This window comes from Cardiocondyla obscurior, linkage group LG02, assembly GCF_019399895.1.
Source record: "Cardiocondyla obscurior isolate alpha-2009 linkage group LG02, Cobs3.1, whole genome shotgun sequence".
Lineage (NCBI taxonomy): Eukaryota > Metazoa > Arthropoda > Insecta > Hymenoptera > Formicidae > Cardiocondyla > Cardiocondyla obscurior.
The window spans coordinates 996,919-1,014,017 of record NC_091865.1 but is presented as its reverse complement, the minus strand read 5'-3'; the positions used below and the strand labels follow the sequence as shown (position 1 = coordinate 1,014,017).

General features: G+C 36.7%; 2 protein-coding genes and 1 long non-coding RNA gene across 7 annotated transcripts; 2 read left to right on the top strand and 1 right to left on the bottom strand.

The window, feature by feature from the left end:
* Positions 1-141: 141 nt before the first annotated feature.
* Positions 142-3,700, bottom strand: LOC139111768 (uncharacterized). Its single transcript, XR_011547267.1, has 3 exons — positions 3,564-3,700; positions 3,047-3,362; positions 142-2,881 (listed from the first exon to the last, which is right to left on the bottom strand). It is a non-coding gene; the product is annotated as an uncharacterized lncRNA (long non-coding RNA).
* On the top strand, positions 1,535-11,323 carry LOC139111632 (uncharacterized). 5 transcript variants are annotated; one of them, XM_070672067.1, is made up of 17 exons: positions 1,535-2,308; positions 2,734-2,829; positions 3,067-3,246; positions 3,583-3,789; positions 3,943-4,196; positions 4,404-4,593; positions 4,718-4,907; positions 5,469-5,563; positions 5,729-5,752; positions 6,068-6,112; positions 6,242-6,308; positions 6,483-6,650; positions 6,889-7,024; positions 7,127-7,234; positions 7,326-7,478; positions 7,704-7,736; positions 8,068-11,323. In XM_070672067.1, exons 1-16 carry the CDS (start codon positions 1,535-1,537, stop codon positions 7,729-7,731), a joined length of 2,715 nt encoding a protein of 904 aa, XP_070528168.1. In that variant the 3' UTR covers positions 7,732-7,736; positions 8,068-11,323. The 5 variants fall into 5 exon arrangements, with proteins under 5 accessions (XP_070528168.1, XP_070528177.1, XP_070528158.1 ...); XM_070672076.1 differs by lacking the exon at positions 7,704-7,736 and having other exon boundaries at positions 4,718-4,859; XM_070672057.1 differs by lacking the exon at positions 7,704-7,736.
* A 1,182-nt stretch (positions 11,324-12,505) lies between these two features.
* Positions 12,506-16,571, top strand: Ilers (Isoleucyl-tRNA synthetase). Its single transcript, XM_070672046.1, has one exon. The coding sequence runs from the start codon at positions 12,616-12,618 to the stop codon at positions 16,246-16,248; it is 3,633 nt and encodes a 1,210-aa protein (XP_070528147.1). The 5' UTR covers positions 12,506-12,615; the 3' UTR covers positions 16,249-16,571.
* Positions 16,572-17,099: the final 528 nt, after the last annotated feature.

Below are 17,099 nucleotides of genomic sequence, written 5' to 3'. Positions count from 1 at the left end.
CCATATGTGAATAAGACACGTCGCGTTCAACCATACCGCGCAATTGCGTGACAGTGGAATCTTATGTTAACTGACTACATATGGTATGAATAATTAATCTGAAACATGTTGGGCAAGTGCGATTTTTCGGCTTAATTAATCTCGCAAGTCTTTAGATCCGTTCTCTATACGAGGTTGATTAATTTCGTAAAGCTGGACGCTTGATAAAATAAATCTAGAAAATTAAGAAATGTGAAAGTGCAACGGCCTTTAATTTTTACAAGACATTTATTCAGTATTTTTTTTTTTCTTTTCTTTTTTTTTTACGTTGCGTTTTTCGCGACTGACTTATTTTATTGATTCCGTTTTACTGATTACTGATCGATAATTCAAGATTAAATTTACATAAATTTTTTTAAAGGCAAACGATAATGAAGATTTGCTTTTTTTTTCGATGCGTGATTAATAATATTCTCTTTGTTCACGCCACGCGCGTAACTATAGTATATGTAGATCTTTGGTGAAAAAACCTTATGAGTCAAGTGATAAGACACCGCCAAGGTTACTGAGGAACGATCCTCGATATACTTTCATTACGCCTATTCAACGTTACTTATCGCTTAATCGCCAACAAACGATACAGCGGTACGATAGCTAACTAAATATTCTTGTTGAAAGTAACGCAGTAAAACATAAAATAATGAAAATTTTTTTCTGTTCATTAAAGCATTAAAAATATCGCTATTAAACTTCCGAAAGGTCGGGCAACTGCATTTCTTTAAAGTCAAAGTATTGAAATAAAAAAAAAATTAAAGTCTATCTATGCGTTATTGAATATTAATTATTAAATATTAATAAAATAAAAATTATGATGAACAGTTAATGATATATTGAGAATGATCGTCAATCAAACGAAACTCAACATTTGACGCAAACTTTCGTGTTGCAGCAATCGTAAAAGAATATTTTTCGCAAGTCAGTCTAATCTCGAAGAAAAAAAAAATTAAAAAAGAGAACATAACACATGCTTTTATTAGATAAAATGTATCAATTAAATTACTGAAAGTCTAACTTTACGTAAGATCGTGTTCAACTATCGATGTTCTTTTGATATCTTAGATTTCTTTACGTGGAAAGACAGCAGATAATACCATACCGTACTAGAAACAGAAAGACCTTCGATCTCGATTAAATTTGGAGACTCATCTAAATGGCTAACAACCTCTGTGCGTGTAAACTAGCTGGGTCAATGAAACATTGAAAAAAGAAAAGTATGCTGAAGAAAGCGTACAACCGCGAAACCGACGGCCAAATCTAATTAGATAGAAGAGCGCAAATCCTTGAAACGGAAGCGGAAGCACACTCGGCACGCTAGGTAGACACGCAAGTAGACGATGTCGAGATCAGAGGAGTCTACCAGGCTACCAAGGTCTATCAGTGCGGACAGTGCCGTGTAACATGGCTGGGAGAACCCAGGGTATATGTATGGCGTATTAATAGCCAAGTATAGAGCAGTGGTGGGGCCGCGGCTGCTCGCGGGTGAAAATAGAAAAGAATGTTTTTGGAATCCAATTGGACTTGGTTGGCAGAACGATGGGGCAATATGGCAGACTTGGCCGAGCGGGTGGACGATCTGATATGCAGTTTCGACTCGACTGGTGAAACGACCATGGATACGCTGTCGATGTTAATATTCGGGTGGATGTTGTTCGGTCTGGTAGTGTTGTGCGTTGGTAAATATGTGTACAATCGTTTTGTGCTGAATGAGCTCACCACCGCCGCAGCCACCACCGCTGTCGTCTCGTCACCGTCGTCGCTCAGCAAGGATGGTGTCTACGAGGGTGTCGTGGCAAAGAGCACCGCTGGTACCATCGTTGGAAAACTGTTCGACAAGTCGAAATCGGTATCACCAGCTTCGTCGTCGCTTACGAGGGCTGGTGCCAGCGGTGCAGGTGGTGGCGGTGGTACTGTTAACGTCGGTGGTGGCAGCGGTGGCGGCGGTACCTTAAGCGGTGGTGCTGCCGGTGGTAGTGCCGGTAGTGGTACCGGTTTGGTAGCAGGTGCGAGATCACCATCACCGGGAGGCTACGTGCCGCCCACGCCGCCAATCAGGAAACGTTTGACCCGAAAGACCTCTGGTGCTCTCATCAGCCCATCACGTAGCTCCAGGGCACTGCATCTTCCGACCGCGACTGGCGCGGATCCCGAAGCTGTGCGTTGGGTCAACGAACTCATCGTGTGGCTACATCAGGACCTCGTCATTCTCAACGAACTGTTGGCCTCTTGGGTGGTCTCTCTTAATGATTTCACCGCCAACTCCACCGACGAGGTACGAAAAAGGGGACCAGCTTTATAAAAATAGCAATAACACTGACTGATTTCAATTCCGCGGCATAGAATTCGTGATTTTCCTAAAACGAGACATTATTAAATTTGTGTGAAATTTTTTATCTCGCGATTTTTCACGCTCTCGATAAGATGAGATACTTGTCTCGAGTTTTCAAGGCGTGGGTGAAAAGACGAGAAGAGAACACGCTCGATGCTTACCTACTTAGTGCGTATTCTGCGTGCATACGCGATCGCCTCGAATAGGTCGGCTCGGGTGCAGCACGATACCTGTTTTTAGATATAGATATACGCACGTCGCCAACTTGTGCAATAAAATCGAAATGCCATTCAACATTTTCATTCTAGGCGCAAGCATTTCGTTTAAATCGATGCGCACGGTCGCTATTAGAAATTTATATGTTTCAGCACGGAATTGGCGTTGAATTTGTCCGCGTACTTCCAGAGACTCACCCGCCAACCTTGTCAAATATCTTCTGCGAATGTGATTCGAAGGATGACGTGGTACGTAAAGGTCTTGCAGAGACATGGACTGTCACAAACTTTGTTGGAAATTCTGTCAAAATATTAATTTCTTATTGTAATAAAAAGGTCGAAATTAAATCGTTAAATACATTAACTATTTTTTACATCTTACAGTACGTATAAATATAAATAAATTTAGTATTTAGCTGCCAGATATAATTAGTTATTAATCATAAAAAAAAGAAATACTTATTGCCTTTTTTTTTGCATTTGTAGACTATCACGTGCGATTGCGAAGCTACCCCAGCATTGCAATTAAAAGCATTTCGGCAACGAGGAGATAAGGTTGAGATTAATCACTATCGAGTCAATGTCAACCGTTTCCGCGCTCGTCTCAACATCGTTTGCATCACCGAGAAGCTGCTGATCGATCTGAAATGCGACGGTTGGCCGGAGGTGCGTATTTGCTATCGATGGACTTGCTGTGATGCAACACGCGGAAACTTCCGTTCAATTATCGTGCGATCACGGCTATTTGTTCCGGATCGAAGCACATCGTGTCATTATACAGCCTGTAATGTCGTTACATACCTTCATTATAATTATCTACCAATGAACGTAAAAGAGACGCGAGATAAAAACCTCTTGATTTTTTTCGCGTGCTTTTTAACAGCAAATAAAGGGTGGCGATAAGAAATCAAATAACGGACGAAGAAAATTCGAGCATTTAGATAGATAGAATAAGCCATTTAATTAATTGTATTAATATTTACTATTCTTTCCATATCGCAGGTAAAGATCTCTCTGGCAGCCGTGGGCGTAATAAAGAAAGACTTGGACGAAAGCCAATTGCAAGAAGTGGTATCGGAAATTGTGGTGGGTGCCTTGCGAGGCACCAACGTTCACCTAAATCTTTCTCAATATCCCACATGTCCTCGATTATGGAGAGAGCCGCCACCTCAGCCGGGTTTTTCATATCCCATACACTACGACAGTGTAGTAAGTTTTATTAAATCGATAGACAAAACTAGAAAATTGCTATTAATTGCTATTAAAAAATTAGTATTAATCAATATATATTAATATGTATTGATATGTAAGTTTGAATTCGTAAATATAGTTACGCATCGATTACGATGATTTCGCTTGCAGAACGCATCGAATTCGACGATATCGCAGTCATCGCAACGCCTTCAGAGACATACCGTATCCTCGTCTGCACCGATACAATATGTGCCTGGTGAGAGACGTTTGCTTGTCAAAGTTGTCAAGGCTATCGATCTCGGCGGTCAACAGGGAGCAGTGGAACCTTATTGCGTCGTGGAGTTGGACGAACCGCCGCAAAAAAATCAAACTTCTATAAAGAGAGACACTAAGAATCCGCTATGGGACGAAGCGTTTTTATTGTAATTATACTAAATTTTATTATGCGATTACCTGATTTTTTTTTGTTTTAAATACTATCATTATTTTCTCTCTTTCTTTTTCTCTCTCTCTCTCTCTCTCTCGTTTTATTACTCATTTAATTCTATATTAATCTTATTTTATATCTCATTATAAAATACCCCATCGATTTAAATAAGCGACTAATTTACCATTACATATATTTACAGTGATATCAGTCACAACACGAGCGAGGTCCTGCTGGAGGTGTTCGATCGCGTCAATAAAAGTCAACGATTTTTAGGGTTAGGTATAGTTGGTGTCGAGGAACTCCTCGCAAATCCGAGTCAACGGCAAATCATACCTCTTCAGGCACGACCGTACGAGGAAGACGACATCACCGGTACTCTCACGGTAGAGGTAATCGTCATTTCTATTCATTTTTTTTTTTTTTTCTACTCGAAGCTAATATACGACAAGCAATAAAATGTTTCTTAACAATTAAAGAACCGATTTCTTGACTTTGCGTTGTTATTTCTTTCAGTTTCTGTTCATCGAAGGCGCGGAAGTACCACAAATCGGGACCAAACCTTACAAAGTGAAGGAGACGATAAAGCCAGTCACACCGAACCGTTCCTACAGTCAAACAAACGTCATCAGCGGCAATAGTCTAAACTACAACAACGGTAACAGTACACTTATCTTGTACGACTCTGCCGCACAGTCAGAAGGGGGTAATTACCGATTACTTATCAGGCATTCAAGTGTGTCTATATCCAATTGATTTTTCTTTTATTAGTACATTAGTAACTTCTTGACCCGTCCTTGTATGAAGACACCTTGTGTTACGCGTGACTAGAACGGTTTGAACCCCCTAGTATGCAACGCATTTGTTTAAATTACGCATCATTTATCACACGTCCAAGTTTTACCTACGAGTCGCTTAAAATTGGCATGAGAACAATTAAGTTTACATTTCTTATTCGCAACACGAAGGATTTTCTGCAGTTAAGAGTAAATATTCGAAAATAATTTATTTACAGCGATTGTAAACGTTTCGGTCAGTCTAATTATTTTCCTAAATATTATAATCAAATTTATATCAAGAAAGGTTATGAGTATTCTGTACAAGTTTGTGCTAGATAAATAATATAATATTTTGGCATTTAAAGTAATTAGCGCTTTTAAACAGATAGATTGATATGTAGTTAGATAGATTAATAGAAAAAAAACGTCGTAGATTTTATCCAAAAATTATGTTTCTATAAAATTGTATTAAAAAATAATTTTTGCAGATTATTTAACGAATGGCAATGTTTTGGATTCACCGTATAAGAGTGGGCATACAAATGGTAATAAAGGAACCTTGATTGTACATAGTCAGCAAAGGGTAAGCTTTATATAAAGTAATTGAAAGTACTTTTTATTGCATGACAATTATAACATTGTGTGATGTAAAATTGTCAATTGCTAAAACATTTAAAGATAAATTTGTAAAATATTGTTATTTCTAAACTACAGATAAAGCACGATTTTTATTTGATTTTTTTTGCAGCAACCAGAGCGACAAATTGTTAAGGTAAGAAATACGTGTTGCTAATAATTAGCATTTCGCAATTGTATAGCGTGATCAGAATGCTTTTCATTTTTCGTAACGTAAAAAAACGTAATAAATACATAGATCTTAGGGACAATTCTTTCAAACGTGATACAACTTAAGACAGACTCTGGAATGCTGAAGCAAAGAATTGAGAAGCAAATTCAAAGCGGTTGTCATTCAGGCGTCATTATTTAGAGTTGCATCGCAATTTATTTTAACATCAAGAACTTTTTTTTCTGTTTCATGAGAATATTAACCCTGGTTGAGTGGTGTGTATTTACTAATGTGTAACAGGTCACTCTGACGGGAAATGGAAATTGGCAAGAAATATCTCTGGAGGTAAATTTCTAATATCTTTAGGTATATTTTTTTTTTGTTTTAACTATTTTTACGCTATACCAAATTTCTCACGATGATAAAAATTATGTCTTACACTTTGACGATATTTAATAAGATTTTTATTTGCAGCATGGAACAAAAGATGTCAATGCTATTTCGGGACCAGAAAGCACGCCTAATTCTTCAAATTCAGAAGGTAAGATTTTTAGATTTTTTAGATTTGATAAAGATAAAATCTTTAGCTTCAAATTTATTTTTACTAAAATTATAACGTGATGTTAGATAATTTAATCTTAATTTTTAATATTATTAAATGTATTTATTGTGTACTTTTTACAATAATTTGTAATGAACAATATTCTGCACACAGAGAGAGGAAGAACACGAAGAAAACGGCGCGATTTCTTTGGTACTATAAAAAAGCGACTGAGTCGATCTAAAACGAGGAGTAAATCAGTGGGTCCTGAAGGAGAAATTAATCACGAAGATGCTCATTCAAGATCTATATCTGCCGATAGAGCACGCGATCCAGGATCCGGTAAGTGTCGATTTTGATACATTCTTTTTTTTCTGCTTGCAAATTAAATTCACGTTATAGCGACATAATATAATTCAAGGTACTTTTTAGATTAGAGCGGGATAAATAACCTTTTTACATTTATACTATCAATTAAAAAAAAAATTAAAGTTCTGATAGGAGTAGATTGCCACCAGCAAACTGAGTTAATCGAAGTAATGATGAAAATTAACTGATTTAGTTTAATATAAATTTTCAGCCCATCTATCGGTACCAGAACAGTCAAGACGATCAAGTTTGAGTGAAGCTTCGGGTATAAGCGGAACATCGACGAGAACGTACGTCAACGAAGCGTCTACTCTTGTTCTCGAAACTTTGGAGAACGGAATAAAAAAGTAAATCTTATTACTTTCCTTCTCTCATACATTTTTACCTTCTTTTGTGTTTTCGAAAAGAATTATAATATCTGTTATATCGTTTCTTTTGTACAATTGCAGACATTACCTCGTACCACTTTCCCTCGCACAAAAAAGTAAATGGAGGAAAAAGGGAACAAAGTTGCATATATTTAACGATCACACATTTATCGCCAAACACATGGCCGGGTAAGTATTGCATATCATATTACGGATATGATACACTTATTAAGAATATAATTGTTGCCGTTAATTGACAATAAAATTTGCCTAATTTTAGAGGAACAGTTTGCGAAGTATGTAAAAGAACTCTCGCACGAAGACTCGGTAAGCAGGGCTACGAGTGCAGAGACTGTCAGATGAAATGTCACAAACATTGTCATGTAAAAGTCGATACGACGTGTCCTACATCTACTATTCAGAGCATCGAATTGTGAGTATTAATAGAACTGTTTTAAATATTAATTTATTTTTAAATTTTAAATAGTTGATTTAATTTTAAATCAATGATACGTATCCCCGTGGTCTATCGAAAACTTAGATAGTTAATCGATTTACATTTACAATTAAAATTTCAAAAAATCTCCAATTATGTGTTTCTATTATATTTAAATCTGCAATATGAAACATGTCCTAATATAACTTTCTCTCGCGTAAGGTCCTTACTGCCAGTACTGAGCGAATAAGATAGGTAAGAATTTAGAAATGATGGAATTTGTTAATAGTATCGCGCATGAAAAAGTCTTTGCCCGCATTAAATAGATCAATTTATCTCTCGTGTTTAATAATTTGCTTGTGGAAATGCATTTATTCTGCCTATGTGATTTCCTACCTGTTAGCTTCCATATTATTGAAATTAATCAAAAATTATCTTTTGAAAATTTTATCGTTAACAAAACATGATAAGTATGTGCATATGTGATGTGTATTTGTGTGTGCAGTTATTACTTCTGCTTTCCCAATTTAGTATAGAATTTGAAGCAATCGACAATCGTATAATAATTAATATTTCTGATTTTTAGGATGTGCATCAAAGTTCCGCCACTCGAACGAAAGCCGTCTATGCTTCTATGTTCGCGATAACGTGAATACGCGCGAAACGTTACATTTCAAGCATGCGACTTATTTTTTAACGTAAAACAACACAAGGCAACGATGATTGTAGTTTATTTCTAAAGGTTTCATGCTTTTGTCATTTTAATTAATTTTTTAATTTACTTCTTCTAAAACGAAAGAATAATTGGCATAATTGGTTCACGCAAAAAAAAGAAGTTTGTATTCAAACGAAATTAGAAATGTCAGAACGTAATGAAAAATCTAACTTATTTAGATATTATATGGTCTACAAATAAAAAAAAATTATGCGCTAGAAATTATGTCGTAAAAAAAAAAAAAATAATAAGTAAATTACAAAATTACGTTAACATAAGTGTTTATTCTGCAAAATAAGAAGTCTCTTATCTCTCTAGAACACGAGAGTTAAATTTTGCAGTTAATTATTTTTATGGTAATTTATTCCAATAATCTTTTGCATTGTTCATTATATCTTCTACGTTGTAATAATGAAGTGGATCAGAACATCAGAAAATAACATTATCATATAATACGCAAAAGAAACTTGCGAAACATTTTTATCATCTATATCTTTTTCTTAATTGTCTTCCTAATAATGATAGTGATGTAAGCGCTTTATTCCGATCCTCGAAGCATCTAATTTCGTCCGGAGAAAGATCGTTAAAGTCAGATTCGATCGTACTGTTGCCTTTCTACTAAAATAGCTTAAATAAAAATCGAATACGATACTATTGATAAAATATATTATGCAAAAGAATATGTAAAATTACGCAAGTGTAAAAAATATGCAATATAAAAATGTGCGTGCGTTTTTGGATATGAGGAGTATTCTGTAAACAATGCAGGAGATTTAAATAAACTATTGTTTGCAGTATACGCCTTATGCGGCGTGTGACCGTTTATAATTTGATAATGCATTTGTAAAAAAGGTACTTGAAAAAAGTATAATATGAAAGCTAAATAATACTATTTGCCATAACAATTTTTATCACATTAATACCCACAGTAATAATAATTGTAGTAACGACAGTAGGTAGAAAGTGATGACAAAAATGTCTTACTAGATTATTACATCTAACTCTTTGTCAAATTTGTTTAACTTGAGCTTACATTTAGCATTTTAAATATCTTTTAACCATGTACCTGCATAGTTTTGCCTTAATGCAAAGACACATGTTTACTTAATTTATCAAGAACATGTTGAACATGCAAATGTAAGTAATATTCATATATTCTTTCCATTTAGTGCATTTTTAAATTATACACTTTTATTATCAAAATGTGATTATACCTGGATAATTAGGCGTGAAAAGCACATAGTGAATATAAAGCATTAGAATTTTAGCAGTTTCTTATTATATGCCTTGTACAAATCAAAAGAACGAAATAATACAAGATGGATCAGAGAAACGCGAAATCACTATGGTTATTACAATTACATGCTTAAATTTATATAAGCATATCTTGCTGTAACATTGTTCAAGTACAAAAATGCAATCAAAATGTAAACCGAAGTTGATGTCACACCTAGGTATACTGAAGTGATCTTACGATTAAAAAGTAATACTAATCTATGGCAAAATTAATGTTGAAAGCTAAGATAAATCATTTTTCTTTAGTGTATTTTTGTATTTAAATTTTAAAGAATGTACACGTAATATCGTAATTTCACTTACGATTTTATGTAATCGCGTATAATTAAGCTGTTAGCAAACCCAGTTGATGAGTTTCATAGTCAGCAAATTGCAAATTAATGGTGCTAAACAAAAAGCCGCGATTATATTAATACGATTATACGTCTGTTAATTTGCAACACGTATATGCATACATCGAAAAAAAAAATGTATTGAATATTATAAAATAGTATAAATCGAACCGAATTCAAATTCAATATTTCCTGTATGTATACAGGCTGTGAAATACATTGTTAACAGATTTATAATGACTAGGCACGTTTTACGCGTGGACTGTTCACGAGCGAGTCTAATTTTTTTTTAATTAAAAATTTGGAAAGAGCTGTAACTTGTAAGAGTTAATTTTATGCAATTGTACATTTATTAAAGTTATTTCTTTATGTGGAGAACTAATATTGAAGGTAAAATTAATAAAGAGTACCGAGCTTTACATATATCTTCAATATTTATCACCATAAGTGCAGAAAATTTTAATTACTTTAATTACTTCAATAAATTAATAATATGATAAAATTATAAGGAAATATACGCACACTTTTTTAAAGTGTTCTTAGTATTTTCGTAAAAAGGATCTCTTATCTGCGTAAAGGCCTGTTCATCTTTTCCTCTTTGTAAATTTGTCAATCACAAACTAGACAGTCAGGTATTAGGTATAATTACCAGTTGCAATAAATTAATAATTAATAGGGGACTTCAATTTTATAAAGTGACACGTAATTATTGTATTGTTTTAGTAGCCTCGCACGACTGCATGTGCGTAATGAATGAAAGTACAATGACAGGACTTAATGAAACAATTTAATTGTTAAGGTAATTATGTATAATGGACAAGTTTTTTCCTCAGTTCGCACTCGATAATACGCACATCTCTACTCCATTTGTTTATCGAGAACCACAAGTCGCGCGTTATCCTAATTATCCACGTATTGAAATAATCATGAAGCATCGACGTTACAAAATAATAAGCGACAGCGATTGTGCCTATAACAACGATGTTGTATAATACTAATAATAATGTTATACGCTCCTTTCAGACACAATAGAAAATCTATTTATGGACAACACTTTCAATTCCGCGGAAAAGCTTCCGATTCTGAATTCAATATCTCAATCGAATCTTTTTGTTCATGTATGTATAGAGTTGGACTTTGAGCTGAACGAAGTAAAAAGAGTAAAGAAGCGAAAACGTGGACAAATGTTAATGAGCGATTTCAATCAGAAATTAACAACCGACCTGTTTTTCTTTATCGAAATAAATTGCTCGTTCATATTTGTTCGAACTCGTTCGTTTCGTCAGGTTTAATATAATATAAAAAAAGCTACGGCAATGTTGATTATTAAGCATTGCCGATTTATAATATTAACATTACGATTAAAGCTATGTGCATCAAACATTATACACATAATGTTACTATTAATAATTTACAATTATACGGATGACGACAAAATGATAATTATATAATATAATTTAACGATACAGAAAGTAATATATTGTGATTCTATAATGTTAGATTTTTATTTGATCCTTATCTGGTTGTTATATTCGTCTCCTCTGACTACCAACTCGGGCGGAATCGAAATAATTCTTTTAACAATCTTTGACATTCGACGATATGCAGTTAAAAATGTATTATTGTTGCCTTATGTTTTTTGGAAATGGGTTAAACTATTTTAAAATACTAGAACAAACTATGTGCACGCCTCGCGTGTGCTATTTTTTGCAAGGTCCTAATTCGTGCGCGTTATTAAAATTGAGTAATCCATGGGTCGACGTGTTATCGGTTCAAAAGACCCGATTATAAATTATGAAAAAAAAATGCGACTTACCCAACTGCTTCAGCGGAGTTGTCGAGATCTGTCGGTGACTGTAACATAAAAAAATTATTAATGTAGACAGGCTGGTATTTAAATCAATGTAAAGGTAAAGCTTTATTTTTTACAGATTTTCTAAAACAGAAAAAAATTTATATTTACCTATAAGTTGCTCCGCCGATGCAGGATGCCCGTCCTGGGCCTGTTCCTCCTCTCAGATGGGACGTGACGAGTCATCTTTCCACGCACTGGACACTCGCGAGATAGTCCACAACACTCCCGACCGTTAAATCCTCGAACTCGACACAAGAAACGACGTAAAGCGAAGGCTGAGATCACGCACAGATGCCTCGACATCATCGTTTCGAACTCTCCGCATGACTGCGTGTTCTCTCGTACGCAGTAGGAACACGAGTCGCGTAGTCCGTTACAAGCTCGAGATCAGGCGATTGATGAAGCGGTGTGATTGGTCGGCGCGCTAGGGATTTTTATCACCCCAAATAAAAAATCCAATCAACGTCGGTTTTAAGCTGCAACAATAAAATCAAGAATTTGTTACTTAATTATTAAAATACATTTACTATATGTAATATAGTACTACATACAACAATTAAATTTGTGAAGAAAAAAAATTAAAAATTAAATTATGAAAAGATACTTCCTTTGTAAAAAAAAAAAAAAGAAAAGTAATTTTTTTTAATTTGAGATGTTTATGTATTTTAATTAATTGTTAAATAATAATGTAAAATTGAAATTTATTATTACCTGATATTACAAAGCGCGCGCTTTGTGTTCTCAATCAATTCTCAACAGCCAATCCACGTATTTGAGGTGCCAACTAACTTCCAACAATACATTCATGCCTGCGTATTTGAGCGCCGTTTGGATCAGTTTATCTGACACCGCCTGGCACGTATTATTTGAAAGGTTAAGTTTCCATTGCGTCAGCTACTCGTGCGAGAGTTCCAGCCGGTACGAAACGTGCCAGAGATGGCCATCGAGAGTTCTTTTTCGAGGAGGTTAACCCTCCCGGAGACTATTAATTTCGCGAAAGAAGAAGATGAGACGTTGAAGTCATGGGAGGCACGCAATTCGCAAGGAAGGAAAGTGTTCGAGGAATGCATGCACCGATCGCAGGAGAGGCCAAGGTTCTCGTTCTATGACGGGCCGCCGTTTGCTACCGGCCTACCGCATTACGGTCACATTCTCGCGGGCACTATAAAAGATATCGTAACCAGATACGCGTATCAGAGCGGCTACCACGTGGAGCGTCGATTCGGCTGGGACTGTCACGGTCTCCCCGTCGAGAATGAAATAGACAAAAAGCTAGGCATCAAGGGGCCCGAGGACGTCGCCGCGATAGGTATCGCGAAATACAACGAGGAGTGCCGCAACATCGTGATGAGGTATGCGACGGAGTGGCAGAAGATTGTCGGCCGGATGGGACGGTGGATAGATTTCGAAAACGATTACAAGACTATGTACCCGTGGTACATGGAATCCATCTGGTGGATATTCAAACAGCTGTACGTCAAGGGTCTCGTTTATCAAGGTATCAAGGTGATGCCTTATTCCACCGCGTGCAACACTCCACTGTCGAACTTCGAAGCCGGTCAGAATTACAAGGACGTGATCGACCCGTCCGTCATCGTGGCCTTTCCTCTGCTGGACGAGCCCGGAGTGTCTCTGCTGGCCTGGACCACCACACCCTGGACGTTACCCAGTAACATGGCGCTTTGTGTCAATCCAAACTTCGAGTACGTGGTTGTAAAAAACGAGAAGAGTGGCGCGGTTTATATTTTACTGGAGGCCCAGTTGCACACTCTCAAGGGTGCTTACGCTATAATCGGCAAACGAAACGGCGTGGATCTGAAAGGAAAAGCTTACGAGCCGCTGTTTCCTTATTTTCAACATTATAAAAAAAACGGTGCTTTCAGAGTTTTAAACGATACTTACGTTACAGCGGAGACGGGAACTGGTATCGTCCACCAAGCGCCGTACTTCGGAGAGGATGACTTTCGGTGTTGCTTGGAGGCTGGCATTATAAGCAAGGACCAGGAGATTGTTTGCCCTGTGGACAGTTCCGGTCGTTTCACAGAGCCAGTTCATGACTTCCTTGGCAAGTACGTTAAAGACGCGGACAAGGAGATAATTAAGTACCTACAGTCGAAGAAGAAACTGATTATCAGCAATACGGTAAAACACAGCTATCCGTTTTGCTGGCGAACGGATACGCCACTTATTTACAAAGCCGTGCCTTCGTGGTTTCTTAAGGTGGAGGACATTAAGGACAGACTTTTGGTGGCGAATAGCGAGACCTACTGGGTACCAGATTCTATCAAGGAAAAACGATTCGGCAACTGGTTGCGTGACGCGCGCGACTGGGCGATCAGCAGGAATCGTTACTGGGGCAATCCTATACCCCTGTGGATATCCGAGGATAAAGTGGAGACCGTGTGCGTAGGTAGCATCGAGGAGCTCGAGAAATTAACGGGCCAGAAAAATCTGTGCGATATTCATCGCGAGAACATTGATAAATTGACGATACCGTCAGCACGGCCGGGCCATCCACCGTTGCGTCGCGTGCCTGAGGTTTTCGACTGCTGGTTCGAGTCCGGTTCCATGCCTTACGCACAGCTGCACTATCCGTTTGACGTCTGTAATCGTAACAGGTTCAACGAGTACTTCCCGGCGGATTTTATCGGCGAGGGTATCGACCAAACGCGTGGCTGGTTCTACACGCTCCTTGTGATATCCACCGCGTTGTTCGGCAAGGCACCGTACAAAAATCTTGTGGCTCATGGCCTGGTGCTTGCTTCCGACGGGCAAAAGATGTCGAAGCGTAAGAAAAATTATCCCGATCCTATGGAGGTGATCGATAAGTACGGAGCGGACGCTCTGCGTCTTTATTTAATTAACTCGCCGGTTGTGAGGGCAGAGAATCTCAAATTTAAAGAGGAGGGCGTCCGGGACGTCATCAAGGATGTCTTCCTGCCATGGTACAACGCGTTTCGTTTTCTTATTCAGAACATTGAGCAGTACGAGGAGACGGGAGTAAAATTTGTATTCAACGAAAAGGTAGATTTCTGCTCCAGCAATATAATGGACAAATGGATTGTATCTCTTACGCAATCGCTATTGGTTTTCCTGAAGAAAGAAATGAATAAGTACAGATTGTACACTGTCGTGCCGTACCTGATTAAATACATAGACAATCTTACAAATTGGTACGTAAGAATGAACAGGAGGCGTATCAAAGGCGAGAACGGGCCGGAGGAATGCAAGAATGCATTGACTACTCTGTTCCTGGCGATTTATACGATGGTGCAAACCTACGCGCCATTCACACCGTTTTTAACAGAATTTATGTTTCAACGATTATCTAAATGGGTTTTGTCTGAAGAATTTAAAAATGAAAAATCTAAAAAGAATATTTTATCTTCATCTAATACTGCAATGGAAGGTTTACAAGACAGTGTGCATTACAAGCTGATGCCACAGCCGCGTGATTATTTAATTAATAAAGACATAGAAAAAGCTGTTTCACAGATGCAGTCGGTCATTCAATTAGGTCGCATTGTACGAGACAGGAAGATCATACCTACGAAATATCCCTTGCCGGAAATTGTTGTGATTCATCGGGATCAAAAGGCGTTGAGTGATATCCTTTCGCTCAAGTCTTACATTTTCGAGGAACTGAACGTAAAGACGTTAACTGCCACCATCGACAAGCAGAAGTACGGCGTGACTTTGAGGGCAGAGCCAGATCATAAAACACTTGGCGCTCGTTTAAAGGGTGAGTTCAAACAGATAATCCAAGCGATTAAAGAGCTGACCGACGAACAGTTGCAGACGTTTATCGCTACGAAAGAGATAGTCGTGCAAAACCACAGGCTCGGGGAGGAGGATTTACGTCTGATGTTCAGCTTCACCGGTCCAGCCGCCGAAAAATTATCAAAGCAGTACGAAGTGCACAGTGAGGGAAGTCTTTTAATCCTTGTGGATATTACGGCCGACGAAGCGATGCACAACGAGGGAGTAGCGCGAGAGGTAATTAATCGAGTGCAGAAGCTGCGCAAGAAAGCACGACTGATACCTTCTGACGAAGCTGTCGTATATTACGAGATTAAAGACACGAGCAGCAACCTGGCGAGCGTGATTGTCAGTCACAAAGAATTTATTGAGAATGCGACCAAGACTCCACTGAAGGAAATGGCAAAATTGCCATTGAAAGTTGATACTTTTCTCGAAGAGATGCACAAGATAAAAAATGTGGATATGAAGCTCGCATTAGTCTGGACATTGACCACTTCAAATGGAACGATATCATCGGAATCTGAACCAGAATTAGAACTCTCGGTACGCTATGTCAATGTGACGCTCGTGAATATACAACCACGTTACGGCACGTCCGCGAACAGTAAGATTCTGCTGTATAATTCAAAGCTGGGACCTATCACGTATAAACGTCTGAAAGAGGAGATCGATTTAGTATTCGGTATTTACGGCTGCTCATATAATTTGTACCTCAATAGTAAAAAACTTACCGTAACGCTAGATGATACGCCAGTGAACGATATTATGTTTAACAAACAAACGTTGGAAGTATTGAGGTCCACATAGTTATTTTTTTATGGAAAAAGACTTCACAAATGTGTTAAAAAAGAGTAAGGACTGTAGCTCACTAACTTACATTATATATTTTTGTCACTGAAATTTTTTAAAATATGTGACATTACGCGTTACATTACATGTTACGTTATTGTGCTTACAAAATCAAGCAAAAGATGTATAGGGATTTTTATTTAATTGTCCTCAACAAAAGTATTTGAAATACATTAGGAAACAATATTTATGATTTAAATTAACATTTGCAGTATATTTAATTTATGTAACATATCGTGGTATTATGTTTAAATATAATTTTCATGAAAATTTATATAAAAGTTTGATTATTTTATAAATTAAAAAATAAAAAAATATGCGTTTCCACTTCTAATGTTTTTTTTTTGTTTTTTTTTTTATAGTTTTATCATTATACTGGATTTGTATCCTGTGTAACACTGTCGAGACACTTTATTATAACGAATAACCTAAGATAAATATAAATCTATCCTAATATATCCTTACTTAAAATCTTATAGATACTTTATCACTAAAACAAACAAGGAGAATACTGTGATAAAATAAATCAAATAAATAGATATTTATTGATATTGATTAAAACAATCGTATATATATATAATTATTATTTAACTCTAACAAATTATATAGTACAATAGGTGAAAAACTATAATATGTTATTTCTTTACTTATATCACGCTTATTCTTTTATTATGCCAAAAAAAAAATGTTTAATGAAATTTACAAGATTATGTTCGAAATTTCTTTAGCTTTGGAATATCTATTTAACAATCTAGCTTTTATTTGCAAAAGATAAATTTTATTAATACACTATGGTCTGTATTTATAGT